Here is a 13,825-nt window from a genome sequence, read left to right as displayed (position 1 = left end):
AAGCAGTGATACAAAGCGTAGCCTGCCTAGGAACGAGTTGGCGTTTGCGAGATGCTGCTACTGGTGCCGCCGCTGCTGTTCTTGCTGCGGGAGGCAATACATCTACCCAGTGGGCTGTCAGTCATATAGTCCTGAGTATGCCCTGCTCCACTTGTCCACATATCCGTGGTTAAGTGGGCACTGGGTACAACTGTATTTTTTAGGACACTAGTGACTCTTTCTGACGTCCGTGTACATTCTCGGTATCGCCTGCCTAGAGAAGTGGAACCTAGATGGTATTTGGTACTGGGGACACACTACCTCAAGAAATTCTCTAATTCCCTGTGAATTAACGGTGGATACCGGATGCACGTCTAACACCAACATAGTTGTCAAGGCCTGAGTTATCCGCTTTGCAACAGGATGACTGCTGTGATATTTCATCTTCCTCGCAAAGTACTGTTGGACAGTCAATTGCTTACTGGAAGTAGTACAAGTGGTCTTCCGACTTCCCCTCTGGGATGACGATCGACTCCCAGCAGCTACAACAGCAGCGCCAGCAGCAGTAGGCGTTACACTCAAGGATGCATCGGAGGAATCCCAGGCAGGAGAGGACTCGTCAGACTTGCCAGTGACATGGCCTGCAGGACTATTGGCGTTCCTGTCTAAGGAGGAAATTGACACTGAGGGAGTTGGTGGTGTGGTTTGCAGGAGCTTGGGTACAAGGGGAAGGGATTTAGTTGTCAGTGGACTGCTTCCGCTGTCACCTTAAGATTTTGAACTTGTCAATGACTTCTTATGAATGCGCTCCAGGTGACGTATAAGGGAGGATGATCCTAGGTGGTTAACGTCCTTACCCCTACTTATTATAGCTTGACAAAGGCAACACACGGCTTGACACCAGTTGTCCGCATTTCTGTTGAAATAATTCCACACCGAAGAGGTGATTTTTTTGGGGTATTTTGACCAGGCATGTCAATGGCCTTATTCATCCCACGGACAACGGGTGTCTCCCCGGGTGCCTGACTTAAACAAACCACCTCTCCATCAGAATCCTCCTGGTCAATTTCCTCCCCAGCGCCAGCAACACCCATATCCTCCTCATCCTGGTGTACTTCAACACTGACATCTTCAATCTGACTATCAGGAACTGGACTGCGGGTGCTCCTTCCAGCACTTGCAGGGGGCGTGCAAATGGTGGAAGGAGCCACCTCTTCCCGTCCAGTGTTGGGAAGGTCAGGCATAGCAACCGACACAATTGGACTCTCCTTGGGGATTTGTGATTTAGAAGAACGCACAGTTCTTTGCTGTGCTTTTGCCAGCTTAAGTCTTTTAATTTTTCTAGCGAGAGGATGAGTGCTACCATTCTCATGTGAAGCTGAATCACTAGCCATGAGGAAAATAGGAGAGGGCCTTAGCCGTTCCTTGTCACTCTGTGTCGTAAATGGCATATTGGCAACTTTACGCTTGTCAGCCGCTTTTAATTTAGATTTTTGGGTCATTTTACTGAACTATGGTTTTTTGGATTTTACGTGCTCTCTACTATGACATTGGGCATCGGCCTTGGCAGACGACGTTGATGGCATTTCATCGTCTCTTCCATGACTAGTGGCAGCAGCTTCAGCACTAGGTGGAAGTGGATCTTGATCTTTCCCTATTTTACCCTCCACATTTTTGTTCTCCATTTTTTTAATGTGTGGAATTATATGCCAGTAATATATCTGGAATTAGACGGCAGTAATGTCTGGAATTAGATACCACTAGATAGATACCAGATACCACTGTGACTGGAATTATGGTGACCTATGCACAGTGACAGGACACTATCACAGCACCAAGATGCAGCACAAGACACTGGACTTTTAGTCACCACAATGCAGCAATGATAATAATGAGCACAGATATTGAGCACTGTTCAGGATAATAGAACTGAGTGACATTGGGCAGCGAGAACAGCACTGGACTACTGTACTGTACTACCATATACTGGTCAGTGGTCACCACAATGCAGCAATGATAATAATGAGCACAGATACACTGCACTGTTCAGGATAATAGAACTGAGTGACACTGGGCAGTGAGAACAGCACTGGACTACTGTACTGTACTACTATATACTGGTCAGTGGTCAACAGAATGCACCAATGATAATAATGAGCTCAGATACTGAGTACTATTCAGGATAATAGAACTGACACTGGGCAGCGAGAACAGCACTGGACTACTGTACTGTACTGTACTACCATATACTGGTCAGTGGTCACCACAATGCAGCAATGATAATATAATGAGCACAGATACACTGCACTGTTCAGGATAATAGAACTGAGTGACACTGGGCAGCGAGAACAGCACTGGACTACTGTACTACTATATACTGGTCAGTGGTCACCACAATGCAGCAATGATAATGAGCACAGATACACTGCACTGTTCAGGATAATAGAACTGAGTGACACTGGGCAGCGAGAGCAGCACTGGACTACTGTACTGTACTACTATATACTGGTCAGTGGTCACCACAATGCAGCAATGATAATATAATGAGCACAGATACACTGTGCACTGTTCAGGATAATAGAACTGAGTGACAATGGACAGCGAGAACAGCACTGGACTACTGTACTACCATATACTGGTCAGTGGTCACCACAATGCAGCAATGATGATAATGAGCACAGATACACTGTGCACTGTTCAGGATAATAGAACTGAGTGACACTGGGCAGCGAGAACAGCACTGGACTACTGTACTGTACTACTATATACTGGTCAGTGGTCACCACAATGCAGCAATGATAATATAATGAGCACAGATACACTGCACTGTTCAGGATAATAGAACTGAGTGACACTGGGCAGCGAGAACAGCACTGGACTACTATACTGTACTACCATATACTGGTCACCACAATGCAGCAATGATACTGAGCACAGATATTGAGCTGAGATTTGCTGATATTGGGCTATTCGGGCAGAGACCGTAGCCACGTCCTCTCTCTATCTCGACAATGGACGAGTGAAAATGGTGGCGACGCGCGGCTCTTTATATGGAATCCGAATCTTGTGAGAATCCGACAGCGGGATGATGTTTTCCCCCGTTCGGGTTTTGCGTGTAAGGCGGGAAAACCGAGGCTGCCTCGGACCCGTGTCAACCACGTGAAGTTCGGTGGGGTTCGGATCTCGACGAACTGAACCCGCTCATCTCTAGTATGTACCACATATACACCTTGTACCTACCCTGCTTCCCGTTTATGCAGCGCATGGCATGCTCTTACGGAAGATTTAGAGTCGTACGTATTCCTGCCACATCTACACTCCCCCCCCCCCCCCCCCCCCCCTTCCCCCCTCAATCCCCTCAGTATCCCAGCATGCACCGCTGCTTCCTCTCCCGTCTTATCTGCACCCCATACATTAGTGCATTTATATCCGATAACCAGGTCAGCTACATGGAAATCTACTGTGAGAGAGTGCGTGACCTGCTGAGCCCCAAAAGTAAAGGCAACCTGCGGGTGAGGGAGCACCCTATCATGGGGCCGTACGTGGAGGACTTGTCCAAACTAGCTGTGACCTCGTATCATGACATCGCTGACCTCATGGACTGTGGGAACAGGGCCAGGTAATCCCCCCTCCCCCCCCCCCATATACACGTTCACAAGAGGGGTGACGCCTGCGGGTGCTGTATCACACGGTGTACCTACTGCAGCCTGTGTGTCCTTCTCTCTACAGGACGGTCGCTGCCACGAACATGAACGAGACCAGCAGCCGCTCACATGCCGTCTTCACCATCGTCTTCACCCAGAAGAGACACGATGAGATGACCAACCTGGACACTGAGAAGGTGCGAGAGCTCGGAACCGTTCCTGATTGGATAATAGTGTCACACACACAGGATACCTATAAGTTATAGGGTCAGTGACCCCTCTGATGGGATAATAGTGTCACACACACAGGATACCTATAAGTTGTAGGGCCAGTGACCCCTCTGATGGGATAATAGTGTCACACACACAGGATACCTATAAGTTATAGGGTCAGTGACCCCTCTGATGGGATAATAGTGTCACACACACAGGATACCTATAAGTTGTAGGGCCAGTGACCCCTCTGATGGGATAATAGTGTCACACACACAGGATACCTATAAGTTATAGGGTCAGTGACCCCTCTGATGGGATAATAGTGTTACACACACAGGATACCTATAAGTTATAGGGTCAGTGACCCCTCTGATGGGATAATAGTGTCACACACACAGGATACCTATAAGTTATAGGGTCAGTGACCCCTCTGATGGGATAATAGTGTCACACACAGGATACCTATAAGTTATAGCGTCAGTGACCCCTCTGATGGGATAATAGTGTCACACACACACAGGATACCTATAAGTTATAGGGTCAGTGACCCCTCTGATGGGATAATAGCGTCACACACACAGGATACCTATAAGTTATAGGATCAGTGACCCCTCTGATGGGATAATAGTGTCACACACACAGGATATCTATAAGTTATAGGGTCAGTGACCCCTCTGATGGGATAATAGTGTCACACACACAGGATATCTATAAGTTATAGGGTCAGTGACTCCTCTGATGGGATAATAGTGTCACACACACAGGATATCTATAAGTTATAGGGTCAGTGACCCCTCTGATGGGATAATAGTGTCACACACACACAGGATACGTATACGTTATAGGGTCAGTGATATAAGTTACAAGTTTGTTTATAAATTGGTTTTGTTTTTTATTTGTTACCTAGGTCAGTAAGATAAGTCTGGTGGATTTAGCTGGAAGTGAAAGAGCAGATTCCTCTGGTGCAAAAGGAACTCGTCTAAAGGTAAGATCCAATAAGAAAGTTGCAGAGTGACGCAGACAGAAGGGAAGTAAGTGTGTGTGTATTTATGTAGATATAGATACGTGTGTGTGTGTGTGTGTATTTATGTAGATATAGATACGTGTGTGTGTGTGTGTATTTATGTAGATATAGATACGTGTGTGTGTATTTATGTAGATATAGATACGTGTGTGTGTGTGTATTTATGTTGATATAGATACGTGTGTGTGTGTGTATTTATGTAGATATAGATACGTGTGTGTGTGTGTGTGTGTGTGTGTGTATTTATGTAGATATAGATACGTGTGTGTGTGTATTTATGTTGATATAGATACGTGTGTGTGTGTGTGTGTGTATTTATGTAGATATAGATACGTGTGTGTGTGTGTGTGTATTTATGTAGATATAGATACGTGTGTGTGTGTATTTATGTAGATATAGATACGTGTGTGTGTGTATTTATGTAGATATAGGTACGTGTGTGTGTGTGTATTTATGTAGATATAGATACGTGTGTGTGTGTGTGTGTGTGTGTGTATTTATGTAGATATAGATACGTGTGTGTGTGTATTTATGTAGATATAGGTACGTACGTGTGTGTGTATTTATGTAGATATAGATACGTGTGTGTGTGTGTGTGTGTGTGTATTTATGTAGATATAGATACGTGTGTGTATTTATGTTGATATAGATACGTGTGTGTGTGTATTTATGTTGATATAGATACGTGTGTGTGTGTGTGTGTGTATTTATGTAGATATAGATACGTGTGTGTGTGTGTGTGTGTGTGTGTATTTATGTTGATATAGATACGTGTGTGTGTGTGTGTGTGTGTTAGTGTACATTGTGATGGCTGGTTCCGGGGGTCCCTCTACTGGAAGTTCATGTATCTACAGGCAGCCCCCCTCCCCCGTGTTATGATATCTTCTAGTTCCTTTGTAAGGATATTATAGTACAGTATATGTGTCTCTTGACCAGTCTGCGTTTCTTGTTGCAGGAAGGGGCAAATATCAACAAGTCGCTGACTACGCTGGGAAAGGTCATCTCCGCGCTGGCTGAAATGGTGAGGACCGCTGTACCGTGTAGCCTGCGTGCTTGCTGTACTGTGGCCGTGTGTCCATCTACAATCATCTCTACAGTTTACTGGTGGAAACAAATTCCACCTTATTACAGATTATGAATATGATAAATCCTCCTTTGCTAAATTCTTTAGCGCAGCTCAAACAGCAGGCGATTGGCTGTGGGCGGTGCTCTCTCTCCGCACATTGCGTCACGTCTCGCTGCAGAGCACCGCTATGGGGATGGAGCACTACCCGGTGGGGGGTTATTTTGTTACGCTCTTGCCGATCCAGAGGGTGATGTGTGGTCTCTTCTATGTTGCAATAGTATCTCATTTATTACAAATTCACATTATATTAAATCCATATTGGATGGACGACATTATTGGGAATTTTATAGATTTTTATTATTTTTTTGTATCTCTGCGATTGAACAAAAACATCACAAACGTAAATGAGAAACCGGACGGGGTGTATTAGAAGTGACGCCCTGTTTTCTGTGTAATAATGATAATATTAATCCCGGCTGCGTCCCATGCTATATGCTGAATATCCCCGTATGCCTGACCGGTGTGTAAATATAACATTTATTAGGAACAAGCCTTTCTCACCTCTCTCTCTCCCTAATGCTGCATGCCGCAAAGCAGAGACATCTGCGCTCCCACAGCTGTAAGTATCTCCAGGGTCACGCCCTATAATGTCCTAGCGTGAGAGGCCGGAACACCCCACCGCTGGTTCCCACCGATTAATTTTACGTTTTTCTGGGATTTTCTCTTTTGCAGCAATCCAAGAAGAAAAAATCGGACTTCATTCCGTACCGGGACTCTGCTCTTACCTGGCTCCTGAAGGAGAATTTAGGTGAGTTTTACCCCAGGGGTTTCTAGATGGTGTCGGAGTTTTGGTGTAATATATTTTTTGCACATTAAAAGAAATAAACTTTTTACCACATTAGGAAAAGCTGCAGTCACCAACCACTGTTTATGTCCATCAGTATTCTGATACCAGAGTCCGGGGTGTGCAGCCTCCAATCAGGCATGTGGTGTATAGATTACACTCGGCAGAAAGGGTCGTCGCTCACCGGTCTTTTATTTATTGTTCTACGTGACTGACGGTGAAATGCGTCTTTGTTGTAGGCGGGAACTCGCGCACCGCCATGATCGCAGCGCTCAGCCCAGCCGACATGAACTACGAGGAGACGCTAAGCACACTCCGGTATGAGTCAAAATCTATATGGCGGAGGGGAAGGTAAAGGGACAATACTCCTGACGTAGAATGCGGAGCTGTGTGGCGGAGGGGATGGTAAAGGGATAATACTCCTGACGTAGAATGCGGAGCTGTGTGGCGGAGGGGATGGTAAAGGGATAATACTCCTGATGTAGAATGCGGAGCTGTGTGATGGGCGGGATGGTAAAGGGTAATACTGATGTAGAATGCGGAGTTGTGTGGGGATGGTAAAGGGATAATACTCCTGATGTAGAATGTGGAGCTGTGTGATGGAGGGGATGGTAAAGGGTAATACTGATGTAGAATGCGGAGCTGTGTGATGGAGGGGATGGTAAAGGGTAATACTGACGTAGAATGCGGAGCTGTGTGACGGAGGGGATGGTAAAGGGATAATACTCCTGACGTAGAATGCGGAGCTGTGTGATGGAGGGGATGGTAAAGGGATAATACTCCTGATGTAGAATGCGGAGCTGTGTGACGGATAGTATGGTAAAGGGATAATACTCCTGACGTAGAATGCGGAGCTGTGTGATGGAGGGGATGGTAAAGGGTAATACTGATGTAGAATGCGGAGCTGTGTGGGGATGGTACAGGGATAATACTCCTGACATAGAATGCGGAGCTGTGTGAGGGAGGGGATGGTAAAGGGATAATACTCCTGACGTAGAATGCGGAGCTGTGTGAGGGAGGGGATGGTAAAGGGATAATACTCCTGATGTAGAATGCGGAGCTGTGTAGGGATGGTAAAGGGATAATACTCCTGATGTAGAATATGGAGCTGTGTGATGGAGGGGATGGTAAAGGGTAATACTGACATAGAATGCGGAGCTGTGTGATGGAGGGGATGGTAAAGGGATAATACTCCTGACGTAGAATGCGGAGCTGTGTGACGTAGGGGATGGTAAAGGGATAATACTCCTGATGTAGAATGCGGAGCTGTGTGATGGAGGGGATGGTAAAGGGTAATACTGATGTAGAATGCGGAGCTGTGTGGGGATGGTAAAGGGATAATACTCCTGACGTAGAATGCGGAGCTGTGTGACGGAGGGGATGGTAAAGGGATAATACTCCTGATGTAGAATGCGGAGCTGTGTGACGGAGGGGATGGTAAAGGGGTAATACTCCTGACATAGAATGCGGAGCTGTGTGATGGAGGGGATGGTAAAGGGTAATACTGACGTAGAATGCGGAGCTGTGTGGGGATGGTAAAGGGGTAATACTCCTGACATAGAATGCGGAGCTGTGTGACGGAGGGGATGGTAAAGGGATAATACTCCTGACGTAGAATGCGGAGCTGTGTGACGTAGGGGATGGTAAAGGGATAATACTCCTGACGTAGAATGCGGAGCTGTGTGATGGAGGGGATGGTAAAGGGTAATACTGATGTAGAATGCGGAGCTGTGTGGGGATGGTACAGGGATAATACTCCTGACATAGAATGCGGAGCTGTGTGAGGGAGGGGATGGTAAAGGGATAATACTCCTGACGTAGAATGCGGAGCTGTGTGAGGGAGGGGATGGTAAAGGGTAATACTGATGTAGAATGCGGAGCTGTGTAGGGATGGTAAAGGGATAATACTCCTGATGTAGAATATGGAGCTGTGTGATGGAGGGGATGGTAAAGGGTAATACTGACATAGAATGCGGAGCTGTGTGATGGAGGGGATGGTAAAGGGATAATACTCCTGACGTAGAATGCGGAGCTGTGTGACGTAGGGGATGGTAAAGGGATAATACTCCTGACGTAGAATGCGGAGCTGTGTGATGGAGGGGATGGTAAAGGGTAATACTGATGTAGAATGCGGAGCTGTGTGGGGATGGTAAAGGGATAATACTCCTGACGTAGAATGCGGAGCTATGTGATGGAGGGGATGGTAAAGGGATAATACTCCTGATGTAGAATGCGGAGCTGTGTGACGGAGGGGATGGTAAAGGGGTAATACTCCTGACATAGAATGCGGAGCTGTGTGATGGAGGGGATGGTAAAGGGATAATACTCCTGACATAGAATGTGGAGCTGTGTGATGGAGGGGATGGTAAAGGGTAATACTGACGTAGAATGCGGAGCTGTGTGGGGATGGTAAAGGGGTAATACTCCTGACATAGAATGCGGAGCTGTGTGACGGAGGGGATGGTAAAGGGATAATACTCCTGACGTAGAATGCGGAGCTGTGTGACGTAGGGGATGGTAAAGGGTAATACTCCTGACGTAGAATGCGGAGCTGTGTGATGGAGGGGATGGTAAAGGGTAATACTGATGTAGAATGCGGAGCTGTGTGGGGATGGTAAAGGGATAATACTCCTGACATAGAATGCGGAGCTGTGTGAGGGAGGGGATGGTAAAGGGATAATACTCCTGACGTAGAATGCGGAGCTGTGTGATGGAGGGGATGGTAAAGGAATAATACTCCTGACGTAGAATGCGGAGCTGTGTGATGGAGGGGATGGTAAAGGGATAATACTCCTGACGTAGAATGCGGAGCTGTGTGATGGAGGGGATGGTAAAGGGATAATACTCCTGCTGTAGAATGCGGAGCTGTGTGGGGATGGTAAAGGGATAATACTCCTGACGTAGAATGCGGAGCTGTGTGATGGAGGGGATGGTAAAGGGATAATACTCCTGACGTAGAATGCGGAGCTGTGTGATGGAGGGGATGGTGAAGGGATAATACGCCTGATGTAGAATGCGGAGCTGTGTGACGGAGGGGATGGTAAAGGGATAATACTCCTGACGTAGAATGCGGAGCTGTGTAGGGATGGTAAAGGGATAATACTCCTGATGTAGAATGCGGAGCTGTGTGATGGAGGGGATGGTAAAGGGATAATACTCCTGACGTAGAATGCAGAGCTGTGTGATGGGTGGGATGGTGAAGGGATAATACGCCTGATGTAGAATGCGGAGCTGTGTGACGGAGGGGATGGTAAAGGGATAATACTCCTGATGTAGAATGCGGAGCTGTGTGATGGAGGGGATGGTAAAGGGATAATGCTGACGTAGAATGCGGAGCTGTGTGACGGAGGGGATGGTAAAGGGATAATACTCCTGATGTAGAATGCGGGGCTGTGTGATGGAGGGGATGGTAAAGGGATAATGCTGACGTAGAATGCGGAGCTGTGTGATGGAGGGGATGGTAAAGGGATAATACTCCTGACATAGAATGCGGAGCTGTGTGACCTAGAGGATGGTAAAGGGTAATACTGACGTAGAATGCGGAGCTGTGTAGGGATGGTAAAGGGAAAATACTCCTGATGTAGAATGCGGAGCTGTGTGATGGAGGGGATGGTAAAGGGATAATACTCCTGACATAGAATGCGGAGCTGTGTGATGGAGGGGATGGTAAAGGGATAATACTCCTGATGTAGAATGCGGAGCTGTGTGACGGAGGGGATGTTAAAGGGGTAATACTCCTGATGTAGAATGCGGGGCTGTGTGATGGAGGGGATGGTAAGGGGATAATGCTGACGTAGAATGCGGAGCTGTGTGACGGAGGGGATGGTAAAGGGATAATACTCCTGACGTAGAATGCGGAGCTGTGTGTGGGAGGGGATGGTAAAGGGATAATACGGACGTAGAATGCGGAGCTGTGTGACGGAGGGGATGGTAAAGGGATAATACTCCTGCCGTAGAATGCGGAGCTGTGTGACATAGGGGATGGTAAAGGGATAATACTCCTGACGTAGAATGCGGAGCTGTGTGGGGATGGTAAAGGGTTAATACTCATGACGTAGAATGTGGAGCTGTGTGACGGAGGGGATGGTAAAGGGGTAATAGTCCTGACATAGAATGCGGAGCTGTTGGATGGAGGGGATGGTAAAGGGATAATACTCCTGACATAGAATGCGGAGCTGTGTGACGTAGAGGATGGTAAAGGGTAATACTGACGTAGAATGCGGAGCTGTGCAAGGATGGTAAAGGGATAATACTCCTGATGTAGAATGCGGAGCTGTGTGACGGAGGGGATGGTAAAGGGTAATACTGACGTAGAATGCGGAGCTGTGTGACAGAGGGGATGGTAAAGGGATAATACTCCTGATGTAGAATGCGGAGCTGTGTGACGTAGGGGATGGTAAAGGGATAATACTCCTGGTGTAGAATGCGGAGCTGTGTGGGGATGGTAAAGGGTTAATACTCATGACGTAGAATGCGGAGCTGTGTGACGGAGGGGATGGTAAAGGGGTAATACTCCTGACATAGAATGCGGAGCTGTGTGATGGAGGGGATGGTAAAGGGATAATACTCCTGACGTAGAATGCGGAGCTGTGTGATGGAGGGGATGGTAAAGGGTAATACTGATGTAGAATGCGGAGCTGTGTGGGGATGGTAAAGGGATAATACTCCTGACATAGAATGCGGAGCTGTGTGAGGGAGGGGATGGTAAAGGGATAATACTCCTGACGTAGAATGCGGAGCTGTGTGATGGAGGGGATGGTAAAGGAATAATACTCCTGACGTAGAATGCGGAGCTGTGTGATGGAGGGGATGGTAAAGGGATAATACTCCTGACGTAGAATGCGGAGCTGTGTGATGGAGGGGATGGTAAAGGGATAATACTCCTGCTGTAGAATGCGGAGCTGTGTGGGGATGGTAAAGGGATAATACTCCTGACGTAGAATGCGGAGCTGTGTGATGGAGGGGATGGTAAAGGGATAATACTCCTGACGTAGAATGCGGAGCTGTGTGATGGAGGGGATGGTGAAGGGATAATACGCCTGATGTAGAATGCGGAGCTGTGTGACGGAGGGGATGGTAAAGGGATAATACTCCTGACGTAGAATGCGGAGCTGTGTAGGGATGGTAAAGGGATAATACTCCTGATGTAGAATGCGGAGCTGTGTGATGGAGGGGATGGTAAAGGGATAATACTCCTGACGTAGAATGCGGAGCTGTGTGATGGGTGGGATGGTGAAGGGATAATACGCCTGATGTAGAATGCGGAGCTGTGTGACGGAGGGGATGGTAAAGGGATAATACTCCTGATGTAGAATGCGGAGCTGTGTGATGGAGGGGATGGTAAAGGGATAATGCTGACGTAGAATGCGGAGCTGTGTGACGGAGGGGATGGTAAAGGGATAATACTCCTGATGTAGAATGCGGGGCTGTGTGATGGAGGGGATGGTAAAGGGATAATGCTGACGTAGAATGCGGAGCTGTGTGATGGAGGGGATGGTAAAGGGATAATACTCCTGACATAGAATGCGGAGCTGTGTGACCTAGAGGATGGTAAAGGGTAATACTGACGTAGAATGCGGAGCTGTGTAGGGATGGTAAAGGGAAAATACTCCTGATGTAGAATGCGGAGCTGTGTGATGGAGGGGATGGTAAAGGGATAATACTCCTGACATAGAATGCGGAGCTGTGTGATGGAGGGGATGGTAAAGGGATAATACTCCTGATGTAGAATGCGGAGCTGTGTGACGGAGGGGATGGTAAAGGGGTAATACTCCTGATGTAGAATGCGGGGCTGTGTGATGGAGGGGATGGTAAGGGGATAATGCTGACGTAGAATGCGGAGCTGTGTGACGGAGGGGATGGTAAAGGGATAATACTCCTGACGTAGAATGCGGAGCTGTGTGTGGGAGGGGATGGTAAAGGGATAATACGGACGTAGAATGCGGAGCTGTGTGACGGAGGGGATGGTAAAGGGATAATACTCCTGCCGTAGAATGCGGAGCTGTGTGACATAGGGGATGGTAAAGGGATAATACTCCTGACGTAGAATGCGGAGCTGTGTGGGGATGGTAAAGGGTTAATACTCATGACGTAGAATGTGGAGCTGTGTGACGGAGGGGATGGTAAAGGGGTAATAGTCCTGACATAGAATGCGGAGCTGTTGGATGGAGGGGATGGTAAAGGGATAATACTCCTGACATAGAATGCGGAGCTGTGTGACGTAGAGGATGGTAAAGGGTAATACTGACGTAGAATGCGGAGCTGTGCAAGGATGGTAAAGGGATAATACTCCTGATGTAGAATGCGGAGCTGTGTGACGGAGGGGATGGTAAAGGGTAATACTGACGTAGAATGCGGAGCTGTGTGACAGAGGGGATGGTAAAGGGATAATACTCCTGATGTAGAATGCGGAGCTGTGTGACGTAGGGGATGGTAAAGGGATAATACTCCTGGTGTAGAATGCGGAGCTGTGTGGGGATGGTAAAGGGTTAATACTCATGACGTAGAATGCGGAGCTGTGTGACGGAGGGGATGGTAAAGGGGTAATACTCCTGACATAGAATGCGGAGCTGTTGGATGGAGGGGATGGTAAAGGGATAATACTCCTGATGTAGAATGCGGAGCTGTGTGACGTAGGGGATGGTAAAGGGATAATACTCATTACGTAGAATGTGGAGCTGTGTGACGGAGGGGATGGTAAAGGGATAATACTCCTGACGTAGAATGCGTAGCTGTGTGATGAAGGGGATGGTAAAGGGATAATACTCCTGACGTAGAATGCGGAGCTGTGTGATGGCGGGGATAGTAAAGGGATAATACTCCTGACGTAGAATGCGGAGCTGTGTGATGGCGGGGATGGTAAGGGGGTAATACTCGTGATGTAGAATGCGGAGCTGTGTGATGGAGGGGATGATAAAGGGATAATACTCCTGCCGTAGAATGCGGAGCTGTGTGATATAGGGGATGGTAAAGGGATAATACTCCTGACGTAGAATGCGGAGCTGTGTGGGGATGGTAAAGGGTTAATACTCATGACGTAGAATGTGGAGCTG

At 47.5% G+C, this 13,825-nt stretch overlaps 1 protein-coding gene across 1 annotated transcript in view; it reads left to right on the top strand.

Moving 5' to 3' along the window:
- LOC134935889 (kinesin-like protein KIF1C) overlaps window positions 1-13,825 on the top strand; it is a 97,266-nt gene that overhangs the window by 63,364 nt on the left and 20,077 nt on the right. The window contains 6 exon segments of the mRNA XM_063930740.1: window positions 3,420-3,598; window positions 3,709-3,820; window positions 4,747-4,824; window positions 5,819-5,884; window positions 6,662-6,737; window positions 7,013-7,091. Of these exon segments, the coding sequence (XP_063786810.1) occupies window positions 3,420-3,598; window positions 3,709-3,820; window positions 4,747-4,824; window positions 5,819-5,884; window positions 6,662-6,737; window positions 7,013-7,091 (590 nt within the window).

The sequence above is a fragment of the Pseudophryne corroboree genome, chromosome 6, assembly GCF_028390025.1.
Source record: "Pseudophryne corroboree isolate aPseCor3 chromosome 6, aPseCor3.hap2, whole genome shotgun sequence".
NCBI classification, from domain to species: domain Eukaryota; kingdom Metazoa; phylum Chordata; class Amphibia; order Anura; family Myobatrachidae; genus Pseudophryne; species Pseudophryne corroboree.
Note: the sequence above shows the minus strand (reverse complement) of the source record. Positions and strands in the feature narration are given on the sequence as shown.